The sequence below is a fragment of the Girardinichthys multiradiatus genome, chromosome 20 (assembly GCF_021462225.1).
Source record: "Girardinichthys multiradiatus isolate DD_20200921_A chromosome 20, DD_fGirMul_XY1, whole genome shotgun sequence".
Lineage (NCBI taxonomy): Eukaryota > Metazoa > Chordata > Actinopteri > Cyprinodontiformes > Goodeidae > Girardinichthys > Girardinichthys multiradiatus.
The window spans coordinates 2,539,382-2,559,079 of record NC_061812.1 but is presented as its reverse complement, the minus strand read 5'-3'; the positions used below and the strand labels follow the sequence as shown (position 1 = coordinate 2,559,079).

Below are 19,698 nucleotides of genomic sequence, written 5' to 3'. Positions count from 1 at the left end.
AGGCCTTTAAAACTCCCAGCCTGGTTCATCACTCAAAACCCCAATCATGGGTAAGACTGCCGACCTGACTGCTGTCCAGAAGGCCACTATTGACACCCTCAAGCAAGAGGGTAAGACACAGAAAGACATTTCTGAACGAATAGGCTGTTCCCAGAGTGCTGTATCAAGGCACCTCAGTGGGAAGTCTGTGGGAAGGAAAAAGTGTGGCAGAAAACGCTGCACAACGAGAAGAGGTGACCGGACCCTGAGGAAGATTGTGGAGAAGGGCCGATTCCAGACCTTGGGGGACCTGTGGAAGCAGTGGACTGAGTCTGGAGTAGAAACATCCAGAGCCACCGTGTACAGGCGTGTGCAGGAAATGGGCTACAGGTGCCGCATTCCCCAGGTCAAGCCACTTTTGAACCAGAAACAGCGGCAGAAGCGCCTGACCTGGGCTACAGAGAAGCAGCACTGGACTGTTGCTCAGTGGTCCAAAGTACTTTTTTCGGATGAAAGCAAATTCTGCATGTCATTCGGAAATCAAGGTGCCAGAGTCTGGAGGAAGACTGGGGAGAAGGAAATGCCAAAATGCCAGAAGTCCAGTGTCAAGTACCCACAGTCAGTGATGGTCTGGGGTGCCGTGTCAGCTGCTGGTGTTTGTCCACTGTGTTTTATCAAGGGCAGGGTCAATGCAGCTAGCTATCAGGAGATTTTGGAGCACTTCATGCTTCCATCTGCTGAAAAGCTTTATGGAGATGAAGATTTCATTTTTCAGCACGACCTGGCACCTGCTCACAGTGCCAAAACCACTGGTAAATGGTTTACTGACCATGGTATCACTGTGCTCAATTGGCCTGCCAACTCTCCTGACCTGAACCCCATAGAGAATCTGTGGGATATTGTGAAGAGAACGTTGAGAGACTCAAGACCCAACACTCTGGATGAGCTAAAGGCCGCTATCGAAGCATCCTGGGCCTCCATAAGACCTCAGCAGTGCCACAGGCTGATTGCCTCCATGCCACGCCGCATTGAAGCAGTCATTTCTGCCAAAGGATTCCCGACCAAGTATTGAGTGCATAACTGTACATGATTATTTGAAGGTTGACGTTGTTTGTATTAAAAACACTTTTCTTTTATTGGTCGGATGAAATATGCTAATTTTGTGAGATAGGAATTTTGGGTTTTCATGAGCTGTATGCCAAAATCATCCGTATTAAGACAATAAAAGACCTGAAATATTTCAGTTAGTGTGCAATGAATCTAAAATATATGAATGTTAAATTTTTATCATGACATTATGGAAAATAATTAACTTTATCACAATATGCTAATATTTTGAGAAGGACCTGTAGGTTGGAGTTAAGTAGCTCAGCTGCTGCAAACTGGGGAAAATGTCTAAAGACAAGTTTGAGAAGACTTTGAGAAGGTCTGGAGAACTGTAGACAGAGACTGAAGTCTGATTGTTTGGGTAAAAAATAATAAAATTATCAAGGATGAATTTTTTTTTTTGTAGTAATTCAAACATCCTTCCTGGCTTTTAAATGTTTGTTTTCATTTAACAGGGGATTTCCTGTAATATTAGAAATTATTTAACTTTTATCGTGATGTTTATCAATGAGTATTGTGACATTGTCACAAAGAGAACCTGAGAATTCCCACATCTCCTCCAGGACTGTGAACGCACCATAGTTGACCGGTAACGGCTCCGTTTGCTGCCAGAAGATCCGTTTCTGTCACCGATTTCTCCTCATAAATGTTAAAATGGTAGGCCAGAGTGGCTGAATGTGTTATTTGTAGTAAAATTCCGTGTTTTTATGGATGTGTTGCTTTATATTCGGGGGTTCAACAGGATGCTAACTGTGACTAGCTGAGAGAAGCTAGCAGGAGAGCAGAAACTGGACATTTTCAGATGTTAACAGTTTAGTGAACTGCTTTGGGTTGGGTCCAAATAAAACCAGCTGCTGTTCGTTGTTTTTAAGGCTGACGTTGAAGAAATACTGAAGAGGATCCAGAGTCATAGAGGAGTTGAAGGAGCCATCATCGCCACCTCTGAAGGTCATTTAAGGATGTTTATTAATAATTTGCTCTGAGTTTATTCTGTAGGTCTTCTGAATCCATGATGCTGAAGTTGGCTTCCGATTTGAAGCTTCCTGGGTCATTGAAGGGTCATTCTGCTGCATTCAGCGACCGAACTTCCTGTAATTAACTCTACTCTGAAGCCTAAAAGTCTTTACGGTCATATTTGAACCTGATTAGTTTATGTTAATAACAGTTAATAGAAAACAGTTTGTGAAACTCAATAAAAGGTCATTTTATGTTTTTTCTGTTAGCATGAAACCATCTTAGAAAGGCTCCATCTTGAAAACTACAATATCTAGACAGCAGGAGAGCAAAATCAAGGTTTGAAGTGGTGGGAAATGGCAGCGGCTTCACAATAAAACACATTTATCATCATAGCAGTATTAGTGCCCAGCAGTGGCAGGATGTCAGAGAAGACCCTAATGGTCCCAGAAACATAAATAATAAAAGAAATTATTTAATGAGAGCTGTTGTTTACCACAAATGATCAGAATAAAACTTCTCTAGAACAAAATAAATGAGTTTGCTTCTGAGGTTTCTGTCTGAGATCCGCACCATGCAGTGATTTGATTTCAGAAAATGAAAATAAGCCAATCAGTTCTTGTTTTTGGTCGCTAGGCAGAGTTTATTTGTTCCTCATCTGAAACCATCAGGCTGAAACTGATGGTTTGATTGGCTGCCAGCGGGTGTTTCCTCACCAGTCAGAGGTATTCAGCTGGCTTCACGGTTACCGTGGGAGACGGAGATGCACTGAAAATACCATCAGGAGGATACAAACGCACTAATTATTATTTTTCACCTTTTCAAGACGATTAAACCATGAAAAGCTGCGTTGTTACAAAGGTTTGTGTATTATATGCGGTTTCTCAGACTCAAGACTTGGCGTCAGTTTGTTTCAGGAGGTTTTGCTGCTGGAAGAAAGATTTGGGTTTATTGGGTTTCAGGTATCAGCCGGGCAGAGAAGGCCCAACTATGAGAGGCACGGCTTGCCACTGGCGATCCATAATCAATGTGTCAGATTACTGCTTGGCCAGCAATAAATATTAGCTAAGTATATAAATGTATGTTGGTAATATATATTGTGTTACTTTTTGTTTGAAGCAACAGAAAATTCTTTAAAAGGGCATTAAGAAGTTCTGATAAACAGTTACATGTTACTCGCTATGTGGACTTGGGTTTAGTTTCCACTAAACCCAAAGCAGAAAGATATGAACACTGGGCGCCTGAGTTTCTGTTAACTGATTGCAGGTAATATCAGCAACTTTATTGCACCTGGATGTTTTCCTGAACTCATGCAGGCCCGCTAAAAATGAGGGTGGATTCACCACAGAATCAGATCTCAGTCTAACATCAGATGGTTAAAGTCAGCTGTAATCTGATTACATCTGCTAACGTTATCTTCAGGAATCATCATGAGGTCGACTCTGGAAGAACAGATCACTGTGCAGTACGTGGCCCTGATCCAGCCACTGCTGATGAAGACCAAGAAGACCCTGCAGGACATGGACTCAGAGGATGAGCTCACCCACCTGCGCCTCCGCACTGAGAAGAACGAGCTAATCATTGCTGCAGGTACGAGATGTTCTGAAGGCTTCAGTTCTCTTCACCTAAAACGTAGCTGTGGAGTCTGAACCACAACATGTTCTGTTTGTGTTGGAGTTGGTCCTCTCTGGAGGTGCTTTGATCTGGGGTCATCATAGCAGGGTGATCTGAAAAGTAACATGAAAACTAGCTCCTTCTGTATTTCCTCATCAGCCACCAAGCAGAAGATTATCTGGACCTTGTCTTTGGACCACAATGTTGATTTCAGAGCTGCCATTTTCCTTAAAGCTCAGAATCCGCTCAGTCGCTGTTATGAGTTTTAAAAATGGCGGCTTTGATTCCTGTAACCAAGGCGCTCTCATGAGTGATGCAACCCCTTAGCCAATCAGTGACCAGCAGTCTTCTGATGTTGCATTTTCAGCTCCACCCGGCTCGGTTGGAACCCAACTTGGTAGACACACAGGGGTTGGTACCAGTACGTAACAGAAAACCCTAAAAACCCAGTTGAGTCTAGCTGGGTATGTAAAAAGGGGCCGTAGGAGGATTCATGGTTTAACGTGTATCAGGTGCTGTGTTGGATCCAGAGGTGATTCCCAGCCACACCCCAGAATACGGCCCTGTTTACACGACAACATTCTGTGGTGGAAACGTTTCTCTGTGTTTTCTCCTGATCGTCTACACGACAACAGCTCGACTTTTCTCTGAAAACGGCAGAATGGGAGAACGGCTTCCAGAGTGTACTGATTGGAAAACGTCCCGGTTTCCGTTGTCGTGTAGACAGGAGAAACAGAACCTTCCTGGCTCACACGCATTATGACTGCAATCAGTAGGAATGAACGTGCACGCGGCTGCCGACCAGTTTAAAACCCGCAGAAGAAGAGATCAACGATAACAATGGCAGATTGCAAAGTATTTACTGCTGCTGAATCTTTTTAACAACGGTTCTCCAACAAAGCGCTCCTTTCTTTCCACGTTCAGTGCGCATGTTATTGAGTTTTATAGAACGTACCGCCTCCTAGTGGCAGGGTGGGGGGATTACACCGATTTCAATCCCTTTTTCATTGGTTTGTTGTTGTGTAAAAGGGCCTGAGATCCAGATCCTTGTTTGCATTTAATCTCTGGGTTCTGATTTTTTCTCCACAGATAAGGATTATTTCATGGTCGGTATCCACAAGCCTTCACCCTGAAACAGCTGCTGAGGCCTCTTCGCTCTGCAGCTTCTTGTGTTTCCAAACAGATTGCTGCTACGTTGTTTAATGACTGTTTATTTTACTTGTTAGAGGTTTGTTCTGAGTTGTAGTTTGATGCATCTTTAGATTCATTATTGTATTAAAGTATTAAACATGTGAGCAGCAAGCTACATTTTCAATTCTCTCCTGATTATTTTTTACAGATTAAGGGATAAAAAATTAAAATGACAGATTATTAAAACTGTTAAATTAAAGTTTCTGTCGACTCTTTATGGACACGAACGTCATTAACTGTGGGCTTTTTACTGTGATGGTTTCTAAAAACACCAACTGGCTGCACAAGTTAGAATTTAATGTGGATTTCTGCTGATCCACACAGGGTCAAAATCACATAAACCTTCTCTAATATTTGGTTAAATGTTGCTCAGCAAGGTGCACCTGGAGCACAGGCTTTTAAAGCCATCAACAATCGTGTCACATCGTTCTGGCCGATGGTGGACCGCTGTTCTTGGTAGAATATGCAGTTCATATAAACTGGTTGTTTTTTTGGTAAAGACCCAGTTTTAAAACTAGTCCGCAAATTTTTAACAGATTTGAGGTTGGACTTTCGGCAGGACATGCCAGAAGCTTAACGTAGCCTGCTCTCTCCATTCCAAAACCACTTTCTGCTGCATGTTGTGGTCCTTGTCCTGCTGGAACACACAGCCGGGTCCAGGGTCCAGTCATGGAGCTGTTGAACTGACCACAGTGACCCCCCAGATTCCTTCTGTTTTTAGTTTCACTTAAATGTTTCAGATCGTTGAACAAATGTTGATATCAGTCCCGAGTAATTTACAATTATAATTTAATTTATTAAAGGAAAATATATCCAAACCAACCTCTCTCTATGTGAAAAAGTAAGTACTCCCTGAACCTAATGACTGGTTGTTCCAGCCTTCATTAAGTGTTTGCAATAACTGCTAATAAGTCATTTTCATCACTGTTAAGGAATTTTGACCCACAAAACATGTTTAAGGTCATGCCACAGCATCTCAATTGACTTTATGTTCGTACTTGAACTAGGCTATTCCAAAACCAGCTTCTGAGCTGGACTCGCTGGTTTGCATCGGGTCATTGTTCTTTTGGGTCAGCAGTGGTTCTGGCCTTGGAACTCTCCCATGGAGCCCATTTTTGCCGCCAACATTAACTAAGGCAGTGAGTTTTTCTGGGTTCTTCTGTGACCTCCCGGATGAATTACTGATGATCTCTTGGAGTATTTTTGGTAAGCCAGCCACACCCGAGAAGGTTCTCCACTGTTCCATGTTTTCTCCATCTGTGGATAATGGTTCTCACTGTGGTTCTCTGGAGTCCAAAGACTTAGACATGTCTCTGTACGCTTTCCAGACTGATAGATGTCAGCAACTTTGTTTCTCATCTGTTGCTAAATTTCTTTAAGTCAGGGCATGATGTGCTCCTTTTGATCTTTTAGCCTACTTCATGTTGTCATACAGGCTCTATTTAAGTGATTTCTTCATTCTTTGGATAACTGACCAGGCCTAGGCGTGCTGAAATTTAAAATAAAATTACATCACAGATCATTCCTGATTAAACAAGGGGGGTAAATACTTTTCCACATAGGAACAGGTTAGTTTGGACAGATTTTGTCTCTTAATAAATGAAAATTTAAAAACAGTTTTTGTTTCTACTCAGATTATATTTGTCTGATATTAACATTTAAAAACCGAAAGACTGAAGTTTGATAAAAAGCTAACAGAGGAAGCTTCACGTTGACTCCTTCAAACCTTCTTCTGGTCAATGTGGTCAAACAGCTGAATCTTTGTCTCCTCTGACTATCAAACTTCTCTCCAGAAGGCATCTGGCTGGTTATGTTAAACTGGCTTCATTGTGGTCTGAGACACTGGAGATACAGCAGTTTCCAGTTCACAGCAGACTGGAACCTTGGGGGTTCCTGGGCTGTTCCTGGACCTCCGGAACCCTTTCCTTTCAGCTGAAGAGGACTGCCAACAATCTCACAGAGTTGTTTGGACCTTAGCTACTAAGTGAACATCCCCAGGACCCCAAGCAGCAGCGGTTCGGTGTCGCCTGTGCAGAGAGCTGATCCCCGTCTCAGTAATAATGGGTGCGCGGCTCCTTTAAGCGCCTCTGATGACCTCACAGCTTTACAGGCTTTGTTTGTCCGGAGCTGCAGCTTCAGACGGACCTCAGAGACCACAGGACACCGATCTTCAGCGCCTTTCTTCGGACACATTTGCAGCAGACATGCCGTCCGACAGACCCTTCAAACAGCGGAGGACCTTCGGTAAGACAGCGGCCCGTTAGCAGCCTGGAGCCCGGCTGTCGGTGACTGTAGGCCGGTGTGATGTGTTGCTGTGGCCGTTAGAGGCTCCAGGCTGAGCAGAGAGGCCCCCAGGGGTCAGAATAAATAATCAGACCCAATTTTAATGTAAAACAGCGAGATGAAAGTGTGTTCTGCTACTCTGAGCTTTCAGTCAGTTAGTAGGTTAACGGCTATCTGGGTCAGGGTGACATCAGGCCACCAGGGCCTCCACTACCACAAGTACCACCAGTACCAGTAGGCTATAACAACTGGATCACCTCTGTGCTGGTTCCGCTCAGTGTTTACTGGAAGGAAAAACAACATGTGCTGACACATTATCCCATCACACGTGATCTCTGATATTTGCTGTAATTTGATGCTGGGACAGGGGCCCAGTTCAGACTGGGAGGAGCCCAGACTCTCATCATTGCATAATGGGACTGATTCAGAGGAAAACAGGAGAACCTGAGGAGTTGCAGGGGTCAAAGTTCACCTGAACCCAGCTTTTAGATCATGTATTGTCTATTAGAAACACTTTAACCCACAGACCTCTGCAGAAAACCACTGCTGGTCATATAATAATAAAATACAGGAGAAACCAGCTCAGTTACTGAGTTTAATGTACAAATCTGCACCTTTTTTTATCAGCAGACAGAAACATAAATCTGACAAAACATCTGATCCAGGTTCTGGTCTAAGTTACCAGTTAGTTTATTCAATGCTGGGTTTAATTAAAGGTCCTATTGGGTTTTTAAACAAGGTGAGTAACGGAGAGGAGCAGCAGGAGCTGCTGAATGCATTCATGAACCGACCATCATCAGTGTGAGCAGTGCCTGTAACATGTGCTGCTCACACTGATGAGGTCACACCGGCCCACTGGGTCGGTTCTGTGAAACTGGTTTAGGAGCTTGTTGGAGCTTCCAGGAGTGTGTTAGCACCAGGCAAATCATCCTGGTTTATCCTGTTCTTGTCCAGCTCTCATCATGATTTCTTTGCTATTTTTGTCTTCATTTCTTTTCTTTTTTTCATTTAAAAATAAACCTTAATCCCTCCAATAATAACATATGGATTTATGACAGTTTTTGGTGGTTTTTTTAACTGTAGTTTTATCCCAGATTTTTCACAGTTTAATTCCAACTTCATTCTGAATGTTTACTTTGTTTAATTCTAATTTATTTCATTTATTTGATCCCAGTTGTATTCATTTTTTCTAAGTTTGTTCTTTGTTTATCCTCATTTTTCTAGTTTTTGATGTTGATACTTGATCCAGGTTTTATTCCTTTTATGGGTTTTTTACCCTAAGCTGTGAATTTGTTAATAATTTTATACAAAATATGGCCTCAATTTATCCTGATTTTATCCCAGTTTTAACATTGTTTCCTTCAAATGTAGCCTCCCATCAGTTTGGGAAGGGTTCAAAGGTCATCTCCAAACTATCTAAAGTCCATCATTCTGGAGAGACATTATTCCCTAGAGGAAAACATCTCTGACAGCTGCCAATTTCCCAGGAGAGGTCATCCCAAGGTCAGAGTGTGAAGCTCAGAAAAATGACCAAGAGCTCCATCTCAGACTCTACAGGCCTCAGTTAGCAGGTTAAAGGTCATGACAGGACACTTAGAAAAACACTGATCCTGTATGGCTGCTTGGAAGGGTTGACGGAGAAATCCTCTTCTCTCTAAGATGGCAGCTGGACTAAAGCTAGCAAAGCTGCATCTGAATGAAGGACAAGAGTTCTGGGACAATGTTCTCTGGACAGGTGAGACTAGTCAAGTTAGTAGAATAGAGATGTTGGACCATAATTCACAGAACCATTTTTTGAGGAAAACAAACACAGCAGGTCATCCATGCCTCATTTCAGCTGTCAAGCACGGTGGTGGAGGGTTGATGATGTGGGCTTGCTTTGCAACCATAGAACCAAGTAACCCGGCAGTCATTGAGTGGACCATGAACTTCTCTGTATTGTATTGTAGAGTGTGATGTGAGTCCATCTGTCCAGCAGCTGAAGCTTGGTCCAATCTGGGTAATCAACAGAACCATGGTCCCAAACACAGCAGCACATCTAGAACAGAATGGGTTAAAAAGGAACGAAGCAAGGTACTAAAATGGCCTAGTGAAAGTCCAGATCTCAACCTGATTGAAGTGCTGTGGTGCAGCAATGCTGAAAAGTAAAGTAAAGGAGGTTCTAAGGGCTGCCGGTGGAGGTTCTACGGGCCTTCGGCAAAGTTTCTACAGGCTGCTGAAGGAGGTTCTGCGAACCACTGAAAAAGTTCTACAGGATGCTGGACCAGACGAGGGATTTCTTAACACCTTGCTTCTGGGTTTTGTCAAATAAAGGAGTGCTTTAACTTTAGTTAGTGCATGAAGAACCTGGTGAGGACCAGATGAGTTTCTAGAACTGCATCATCTTAAAGAAGGGAATTCTGCACCTTTCTGGAAGTAAGATCGGAATACGGATCATTAGTTCTACAGAAAGACTCCAGAGAGTTTTCAGGAATGAAACGTTTCCAGAATTCTGAATATGGAATAAATCTGTTTTTCCTCCAGATTCCTGAAACTGCTGCAGAGAAGCATAAACAAAGAACTCATTCAGACTGTTTGTCCTCAGGTTTCTAACCTTTGAACCCAGCCTAATGTTTTTTGGAGAACCACCAGGGTATTTGGTGTGTGTTTTATAACTGGACGGTGAGGTGGTTCAACAAGGTCACAGCAGGTCCTGAAAAGCAGGAAATGCTGCAGGGATTCCAGGTGATATTCACAAACAAATACTATGCAAAGCTGTGAAATATTCCAGCCCAGTCTGCAGACATCAGCTCTGTGGAGCAACATCTGTCCCAGATGTTGCTACAGCCAGCCTGTGGCAACGGATGCAGAAACATTTCATCCTCAGATACGCTGATCAGGTTTTATATTTCAGTTCATGTGATCATTACTGCCATGCAGGCGAGTTAATCCACCTGATTGCATCACAGGAAACATGACAAACATTTAGCTTAAGCTGAATCTTTGCACGCTAACCTGCTCCAGAGCAGGTTCTGTTGGTTACTGTGGTGATTAATGTTTTTGCACCTTTATAAATGGGCTGAAGATGTCTGAAAGTTTAACCTGAAAAGTGTGATGGAACTTTGCTAGGTGACTTCCTGATCGTCACGTCTAACCCCACCCCTGGTTGGTGTTTAACAGGCTTTTGCTCTGCTAATTGATTCTTTGAGGTCTGTTTGGAGGAGCAGGAAAACTTCTAAAACATGCAGGACAGCTTTCTCCGGGGATCGAGGCTGGAGAAACTCTGAATAATTGTTGTTAAATCTGAAATCAGGACTTAATGACGAGCAGTTTCAGCTTGATTGTAGCAGAAGTTGTAGCTGCCCCTCAGGAGTGCAGCAGAAAGATGGAGGGATAGATCTGCAGCTTTGGTTCTGATGAGTCAGAGTCGGCTTGGTGACGGTTTTCCTCGGGTCCAGTTTTGGTTTCATCTGACTGGAACATGTTTAATTCCTGACTGTGATGATAACATGAATGATGGTGCCGATGGAAGCAGCTTCAGTAGAAACTGGAATGGCTGGGATTGTTGCTCAGTGTTGACTCTTCCTGCTTTCTGTCCACAGCCGATCGGTGCAAAGAAGTGCAGCAGATCCGGGAGCAGCATCCAAACAAGATTCCGGTACGTTTCCTGTCACATCACACATCCTGGACTTTAGGACAGATTTAACTCAACCCGCAGGAGTTCAGTTTGGTGAAATGCTGGGAAAAAGAATGACTTTCTGTAGGATTTCTAGCATTAGATGAACATTAGATGCTTCAGCTGTTTGTGTTTCTAGACCTGAGACCATTAGAACATCTCCTCTATCAGCTCCTTAAAGGAACAGTCTGAAATGCTTGGATCAGTCTGATTTACCGGTAAGGATACATGCCTCAACCTACAGCAGCACGGCTGCAACATACTTGTTTAGTTGAATGTTTTAAAAAGGTGGAAAGGTTCCTTTAAACAGACACAAACACAAGAGCAAACACATCATAATGCAAATAGAGTTTGGGGGCTGGTTCCTATCTCCAGCTGTCATTAAGAGAGTAATTTAAAACATGAAACGCTTAATAATTTGGTTGCAGAAATGTTCACACCCTGAAACTAATTCTTCACTGAACGAACTTCAGATTCAGTGGAAGCGTTGAGTCATCTTGGGTTTAAATCTGCCACAAATTACCGCGAGTCGGATGAACCTGACGTAAAGTTCAGTTGTTCCAGAAGCTTTAGTTAAAGCCATAGTCTACATAGAGGTTGCAAAGGATCAACTAGATCTCATTGTACAGGGTGGGCCATTTTTATGGATACACCTTAATAAAATGGGAATGGTTGGTCACATTAGTATATGTGAGGAGGGAAACTTTTCAAGATGGGTAGTGGCCATGGTGGCCATTTTGAATCCAACTTTTGTTTTTTCAATAGGAATGTGACACATCAAACTTATTGGGAATTTCACAAGAAAAACAATGGTGTGCTTGGTTTTAACATAACTTTATTCTTTCATGAGTTATTTACAAGTTTCTGACCACTTATAAAATGTGTTCAATGTGCTGCCTATTGTGTTGGATTGTCAATGCAACCCTCTTCTGCCACTCTTCACACACTGATAGCAACACCGCAGAAGAAATGCTAGCACAGGCTTCCAGTATCCGTAGTCTCAGGTGCTGCACATCTCGTATCTTCACAGCATAGATAATTGCCTTCAGATGACCCCAAAGATAAAAGTCTAAGGGGGTCAGATCGGGAGACCTTGGGGGCCATTCAACTGGCCCAGAATGACCAATCCACTTTCCAGGAAACTGTTCATCTAGGAATGTTCGGACCTGACACCCATAATGTGGTGGTGCACCATCTTGCTGGAAAAACTCAGGGAACGTGCCAGCTTCAGTGCATAAAGAGGGAAACACATCATCAGGTAGCAATTTCGCATATCCAGTGGCCTTGAGGTTTCCATTGATGAAGAATGGCCCCACTATCTTTGTTAACCTCGGCGACATGTCAATGGCTGTAAACAAAGAGAAACTTGTAAATAACTCATGAAAGAATAAAGTTATGTTAAAACCAAGCACACCATTTGAAATTCCCAATAGGTTTAATGTGTCACATGACCCTCTTCTTATTGAAAAAACAAAATGGCTGACTTCAAAATGGCCGCCATGGCCACCACCCATCTTGAAAAGTTTCCCTCCTCACATATCCTAATGTGCCACAAACAGGTAGTTAATATGACCAACCGTTCCCATTTTATTAAGGTGTATCCATATAAATGGCCCACCCTGTACAAAGGTATCAGTCAGGAGATAGAATCTACCAAAACCTCGTGGAGGAATGTGTTACAGCCTGAAGCCCCTAAGATCTTCAGCCAGGTCGCTGAAGATCTGAGGGGTCCACATAGTTCATGCCTTACCAGCAACTCAAGAATGTATTTCAGCCACAAAACCATGTAGTGCTTTATGAACCAGTAGCAGAATTTTAAATCTTTTCTTATTTATTTCTGCAGAGACCAGGAAGGACACTATTTCAATAATTGAACCTCCTGAAAATAAAATAATTTACTGGAGATTTTGTCCTTATTTGATAAACTCTTTATTCTGGTAATTTATTGATAGACTTTAAAGTTCAGGGCTGAGTCCACTATAAAACCAGTGCTTTTGCTTCTTCTTTTGTCTGTAGCTCCACAGACTCTAATTCAGTTCTAATCGCATTTTTTGGGGCCAAAAGTAACGACTTCCCTCTTTTCTGCACCGAGTTGGAGGAAATGTTGACCCATCAACCCATGGATATTTTAGACACACTGATTCAGTGACGGCAGTGGACGATGGTCTTGTTGTGACACAGAGATATAAAGTTGTATGTCATCTGCATAGGTTTGAGATGTAGGACTCTTTAATTGAAGATAGTGAGATCATGTAGATCAGTGATGTCCAGAGTCACTCCTCGAGGACCGGCATCCTGCATGCTGTAGATTACATACTGAGAAAGTGAATCAGTCATTTGAATCAGCTGTGTTGGAACAAGCGCCCATCTAAAACCTGCAGGACACTGACGCTTGAAGTCTGGTGCTGGACACCCCTAATGTAGATGTTGTTTAAAAGAGGCCCGAGAAGGGAGCCTTGAGGAACCCTTTGATTTATAAGAACCAAAATGACACAACACAGTTTTGTTCTTACAAATAAGATCCGAACCAGTTCAGCACAGTACCGGACAGTCCTGCCCACCTTTCCAGTCTGTCATTCAGCATGTTCTTGTCTGCTGTATCGAATGCAGCACAGAGATCCAGTAAAACCCAGACATAAGTTTCTGCTGCATTGCTGTAAAACCAGTGCTGTGTTGTGGTGGAACTCCTGACTGAAGAAGGTTAGAGATGTTCAGATCATTCTTCAGACCCTGTGGGAAACCTTGTGTGAACACAGCAAGGCAGAAGGTTGTGGATTTCACGTCCCTATCAATTTCTATCAATGATGTTTAATTCACTGGATTACAATGATCCAGATGCTGAAACGCTTCTGGAGAAACAGGAGACGAACCCCAGTTACCAGAGGTGGAACCATCGTCTTATTCTCCGAATTCAGTCTTTGACTAAATCTACAGTCATTGCAGGACTTGGATTAGAGTTCTGAAGGGACAGGTGGTGAGCTGGTCCAGGAAATAACGTCCAATCATTATTAATGTTTTATTGATGATGTCAGAGAAATATGACTGCCTTGATGGTTATTGGCATTAATATGTTTATTAATGCCATAATGAACCTATAGTTCACGTTTCTGTTCTTTGTTTTTTGAGCTCCAACTTTTTTTCTTCCACAAAGAACTTTGGTGTTTATCGAGCCGGTTTCCTCCATTAGGTTTGACATTGGTGCTGAAACAATCTGTAAGGTCATCAACAGAGGTTGAAGCGGGGGTGAAACGGGAAGCACTGGTTTCATTTCTTCTTGTTGACACACTTATACATCCAGGTTGTTGCAGCTTTTTCATTTTTCTATTTTTCTCACAGATGAGTTTTTGTGTTGAATTTTGTAGGATAGATTAGACCATATCCGTCAGTTCAAAGGTGGACAAAATGCTGAAATAATTTTTAATGGTCTCATTGTTTTACATCCCAATAAACTGGTATTTTAACCTGAGGTTTGAGATTCACTGTACATTTCTGCATTATTTTATGACCCATACCAGAACAAACTTCTGTTTCCTTCATCAGAAACATCTTCTATGATTTAGACTAGATGCTTTTATTTACTCTATTGCAGCTCAGTCGAAGGACAGGCGTGTGTTGGATAAATTATTATTTTTGTGATCATTTCTCAGTAAAATTATTGTATTAAATGAATGTATTGAATTGCGGCTCTTCTGGCTCACTGGTGTCAGGATGTTTCTGTCCAGCAAACAAAATGTTCAATTGGCTCCAGTTTTTCACATTTGCTGTCTGCAGGTGATCATCGAGCGGTATAAGGGAGAGAAACAGCTTCCTGTTCTGGACAAGACCAAGTTCCTGGTTCCTGATCATGTCAACATGAGTGAGCTGGTGAAGATCATCAGGTAAACATGAAATGAATAAGAGGATCTATCATGAATCCTACAACTTTTCTTTTCAACTGAAGCTTCCACCTCATGATACTTAGATTAACTTCCTTGATTGAAATTATGGAATATGTAAAAAAAAAAAAAAGGCAGGAAAACAGTCATGACATTGATGACGTGACTTCTGCTCATCCTAACTCTGGCATCAGTGGGTAACATGGTGGCCACTCTGGAAACAAATAGTGGTAGCAAACTCTGCAGCTCAAATTGATCTTGAAAAGGTGAAGCTTGATGTGGTGAATTTTCCAGTGAGGAAAAATGATGCCTTAGAGCCTAGCTGGGAGACCTAAAAAACCGGCACTCTAGGGATGGAGTTAAAAGCGCTCCATGGTGGGTCCAAGTTGCCTTTAGTCCCCCACACTACTGATGTTGTAAATATCATTACATTTTTTAATATTAATGCTTTTTACATTTTATTAAATAATATTTTGGTCTTTTTATTGTTATCCTGTAAATACCAGTCCAATAAGGTGGTGGCGTTAGGACGATAGTGAAAGGGATGAGCCAAGCTCTGACATTACTGAACAGCATAAACTCTGCATATATATATGGAATGAATTCAAACAATTTCTTAAAATACAAGAATTTATTAACAAAAATAAGTCAATTCAAGTCAAACATATTTCAATCAATAAACTCTTTAGTATCCTAGAACAATCCAACTAAAATACCAAACAACATGAAAGAATAAGGAAGACCAACTATGTACAATATGAACAAGATGGTTAAAAACCATGGCCAATAAAGTGATGTAACATGACCATTTAGTGTTATTTATGTCTGAGAACCAAGGATTATTTTTGAAAAATCCGGAAATGAGTTAAATTAGTCTTGGAACTAACTCAGGCAATAATTAGTATACCTTCTGCAAGGTCAGATAAAACATTAGTTTAGTAAAATAATATTTTAAAGAATGATTTGATGAATAAAACCAACCTTCTGGATGTCCAATTCTCAATGGACTTTAATTAGCTGCCTTTATTTAGTACAAAAATATTTAAGGAAATATTTTGAATAAGAGTCAACGACCTTTGTGGATAAATGATTTTAACTGGTCGTCACGTTGTGATGAAGAAACCTATGGACTCATAAGATGGCGGCGAGTCACATGCTTAGCCTTAGCCGTTAGCTAATAAAAGAAAACTTAGCTTGCTACCACCCCTTCAAAGTCATACATGTACTTTTCAAATACCATTAATACCAGAATCAAAATGCATAAGCGTTGACGGCACGTTTTGGCCGATCTGTGTTTAAAACCACCCTTTAAATAAAGTTTGTCTTAACTTTAAAAACACAACACAGAACACATCCTTAGCTGAGCAGCTAGTCTGTTAGCACTTAGCTGAGTTTCTCAATACAAACAAAAGCAAACATCATCAAATAAACATTGATATTTCATCCTAAACTTGCCGGCAAGGAGACAAATCACGTGCGTTGTGTCCCTCCGTCCAGTTCTGCTGGAGACCCGTGTGGTTGAGGCCGCCATGTTGGAACACAGCGTTTTTTGTTTAAACAGTGACGTCACGGGGAGTCGGCTCCGACTCCTCTAACTGTACTGGGTTAGGTCCACGTTAGTGTGACACTGAAAGGTGTAGAAAGATTCATACTGGCCTTTGTGAACAGTCCAGAGGCCGTGTTCATCCATGTTGTAACCCATGGCTGATTAAGAACTTCTCACTCTTCATCACATGATCAGTCCATGTTTACCTCGTGATGATTTCACTGCACTACAGTAATGTAGCTGTTAAAACCTCATTCTCAGGACACTGTCTCACCACTCAGACTCTGTCCCTCTACAGTTGGTCTCTGCATAACGTAGTTTGAGTCTAAAACGTCCCTTCAAGCTAATGTTGCACATAAGGTGGATTGAAGGGTGTCTGAAGTTCTTAGGCTGCAGCTACGGTCAAACATTTCTCTTTTATTTTGGCTTCACCCTGTGGTGAAAACGAGTCACAGGTGAAGCTAATTATCAGTAAACCTGAAGCACCAGCTGCAGCCGCCTCATTGGTCTGTCTGTTGACTCCCCGGTTGGGATTTCCATCCTATCTGCACCATAAATGTTGTTGTGTTGTCAGCTTTAGGTTGTTGCGTCTCTAATATCCGAGATTCCGGTTGTTCCTGTAACTCAAGCGTCTCCAACAGAGTCTGGTTTCTGTGGGGGAGAAGGAAACCTGTTTTTCACTCCACAGAGATCACTCATGTTTCTGCACAGATGTAGCAGGAGGTCTCACTTCATCCTTTTTTAGTTTTACCAATAAGTACCCACACATCCATTTGACATCTTCCTGTTACAAAGATGTTTTTTTGTCAAGAAAACAAACAGTTCTCTCTTGAAGCCAAACTGACAAGTTTCAAGAAGGTCCAGCGATAGATTCTACGTCTCTATCTATATATGGTTATGCCTTCCTGTTTTTAGTGTGTGTTTTAGATTATTTTTCCACTTTGAAAAGCAATGAAAATGCTCATTGTTATTTATGTTTAATGCTTACAAAGATTTTTATCTTTCTGGCTGTAAAGTCCGGTGATATAAGCTCTTGAAAGGGACTCCCTAATGTCTGATGTTCATTATTAATGATAAATGTGTTTGACTCCTGTTATTTCCTGTACAGCTGGAGGAAATTTGTATCATTATAAATAATGAAATTCAGGCTTCAGGCAGATGTCATCAGCAGCTGTTTTCTAACCCGCCTCTCGTCTTCCTCCTCCTCCTGCTCCTCTTTGCAGACGTCGGTTGCAGCTCAACCCCACCCAGGCCTTCTTCCTGCTGGTCAACCAGCACAGCATGGTGTCCGTATCCACTCCCATCTCTGAGATCTATGAGCAGGAGAGGGACGAGGACGGCTTCCTCTACATGGTGTACGCCTCCCAGGAGACCTTCGGCTGCTAGAGAGGAGGAGGAGGTGGATGGATGGGGTGATGGAGGGGGAGGTCACACCAGAAACCATCATGATCCTCTCCACATTCAGACTCTTTGGTTTATTCAGTTCTTATGACACAAACTGCAGACGCCAGCAGAGGGCGCTCTGCTTACTTTTCCCAAACAGCCAGAGTTGTCATTTCTTGAAAGAACACAAACTGACCAATCACGTTAGAGTTTTGAGAATGCAAAGGTTGATCTGTGAGTTCTCGTCTCAAACACTAAACATGTATCAGCCGCGTAAACACCGCGTCACCTCATTTCATCCGTTTCAGCTTTTTCTTTTTAAGTTTTAACTGAACTTTAGTTTGTTTACAGTCAACATGAAGCTTAACCTTTCACCCCGAGGTCCTCGTCAGTAATGATGTGCAATATTTCCCCTTGCATGCCTCACACAGCTGTAAGCACAACACCATCATAGCTCACCACGTCTTCTTTTATTGCCGTAAATCAGATTCTGTCTGGAAAAGGGAGAGCCTTGTGCTTCTTTCATGGCCAGTTAGGGTTATTGTGGTTTTAGTGTTAAATGCAGCAGAAACTATAATGTTCAGAGCAGTTTACCAAGTGATGCTGCAGCTTCAGGTGCTGGATTAATGGAGTGAAGTTTGACAGGACGCTTCTGGAGAAGCTTATTGGATCTCTCCTAGAAGTCAGGATTCAATAAAGTCCTCCTGGTCTGTAGAAACACTAAAACACGACAGATTCAAGCATTAAACATTAAGATATATTTAATGTAAGTAAGAACTGAATGAGCTTTTTTGCACATTAATCAAATAGTAAAATTTGGCTTTTTTTCCTTTGGTCTTTTAGAAAAGACTTTATGTAATCTTCATCTTTTTGTACCTGCTCCCAGTCTGCCTTCTTTAACACAAATTTCTAGAAAACATTTGTTCTGCAGTACAAACCCTGCATGTTTTCACTTTTTTATAGAAATGTAAACTGATTTTATGCCATAAATATAACTGTTTTCTTTTAACCTGGAAAAAGTCTTTTTAGATGTGTTTTTCCCAAACCAAAAACATAAAGCTAAGCGTATGTGTAAAACAAAATGTGCGTCATATAATCAAGCTGTATCGCAATGTCTTTCTTTAGGGTTCCACAAGGTGTCGCTGTTTTCAGTTTGTGTACATAGATGCATTGCTGCGATCTGACTCACAGCGTTTGGCAGTAAATAAATAAAAAACCTTAAATGTTTGTATGTTTTCTTTTTACATAAATAATACGGACTGCATTTCCTGCTTTTCGTCAGCAGGTGTCACCAAACACCAACAGATGTGGCCTAATTAGGAAAGTGTGGGGCTATTTTTTCATTTTCCTGTGGTTAAACTGACCAACATTTAAAGATTTGATCAGTTTAAAAAGCTTTTATTAGAATCTCCAGAGTTCATCCTGCTTCCTAACTCCTGGTGTTCTCTCTGACCTTCGGCATCTCCGTTTGTGGACCAGATCCTGACTGAAGGTGACCCATTCAGTTTGTTGGCTTCTGTTTTTCCATCTGGTTTCCTAGAACTGATCCGAGGTTCTCAGTGGGGCTCAGGTCCAGAATGTAGATGTTCTTATCTTTGAGCAACATCATGCTGGAAATCTGCAGATTATCTCCAAACGTTTCCTGGATTGTTGGAAGAAGATGCTATGATCCAAATCCATGGATCAGTGTTTTTGGGCAGAATTGGGAGGGAACCCATACAATGTTTGGATCAGGATTTGCATTAGTTCTTTGCTTTTCTTCTCCAGATGTTCCAATCAGGAGGATTCATCAGAAAAAACAACTTTGCTCCAGTCTTCTGTGGTCCATTCCTGAACTGTCTAGAGTTTCAGTCGGGCCTTGGTGGTTTTCTTGGATCCTTTGCAGCACCTTCAGTCCATCAGTCTTCAATTCACTGCATATGCAGTTGCACTCATACCAACCTGATGTTGAACAAGCTCTGCACTGGTGGCAACAAGATTCTGTAGGAGACATCCTGAAGCTTATTCGCTGCAGGATGAACCTCTGAACTAAAAGTTCTTGATCCAGAAAATGTATTTTAGCTGCAATATTCTCAGCATCAGTGTCCTGCATGTGAGGCAGTTTTGATACA

At 41.9% G+C, this 19,698-nt stretch overlaps 2 protein-coding genes and 1 long non-coding RNA gene across 3 annotated transcripts in view; 2 read left to right on the top strand and 1 right to left on the bottom strand.

Annotated features, from left to right (window-relative positions):
* The first annotated feature begins 1,626 nt into the window (after positions 1–1,626).
* Positions 1,627–4,969, top strand: LOC124856161 (dynein light chain roadblock-type 2-like). Its single transcript, XM_047346395.1, has 4 exons — positions 1,627–1,743; positions 1,959–2,034; positions 3,463–3,630; positions 4,744–4,969. Exons 1-4 carry the CDS (start codon positions 1,741–1,743, stop codon positions 4,785–4,787), a joined length of 291 nt encoding a protein of 96 aa, XP_047202351.1. The 5' UTR covers positions 1,627–1,740; the 3' UTR covers positions 4,788–4,969.
* Positions 4,970–6,810: 1,841 nt separating this feature from the next.
* Positions 6,811–18,736, top strand: map1lc3a (microtubule-associated protein 1 light chain 3 alpha). Its single transcript, XM_047346394.1, has 4 exons — positions 6,811–7,089; positions 10,710–10,765; positions 14,555–14,661; positions 17,428–18,736. The coding sequence occupies exons 1-4, from the start codon at positions 6,936–6,938 to the stop codon at positions 17,588–17,590; spliced, it is 480 nt and encodes a 159-aa protein (XP_047202350.1). The 5' UTR covers positions 6,811–6,935; the 3' UTR covers positions 17,591–18,736.
* Positions 11,602–19,698, bottom strand: part of LOC124856165 — a 23,608-nt gene continuing 15,511 nt past the window's right edge. The window contains exon 2 of the long non-coding RNA XR_007035267.1: positions 11,602–12,131. This is a non-coding gene — a long non-coding RNA (uncharacterized LOC124856165). The remainder of the gene's footprint in view (positions 12,132–19,698) is intronic.

Coding starts and splice junctions, on each gene's coding strand:
- LOC124856161 (XM_047346395.1), top strand. Junction 2,035..3,462: donor CATCATCGCCACCTCTGAAG/GTCATTTAAGGA, acceptor CGTTATCTTCAG/GAATCATCATGAGGTCGACT. Junction 3,631..4,743: donor CGAGCTAATCATTGCTGCAG/GTACGAGATGTT, acceptor TTTTCTCCACAG/ATAAGGATTATTTCATGGTC.
- map1lc3a (XM_047346394.1), top strand. CDS start 6,936: ATGACCTCACAGCTTTACAGGCTTTGTTTGTCCGGAGCTGCAGCTTCA. Junction 10,766..14,554: donor AGCATCCAAACAAGATTCCG/GTACGTTTCCTG, acceptor TGCTGTCTGCAG/GTGATCATCGAGCGGTATAA. Junction 14,662..17,427: donor GAGCTGGTGAAGATCATCAG/GTAAACATGAAA, acceptor TCCTCTTTGCAG/ACGTCGGTTGCAGCTCAACC.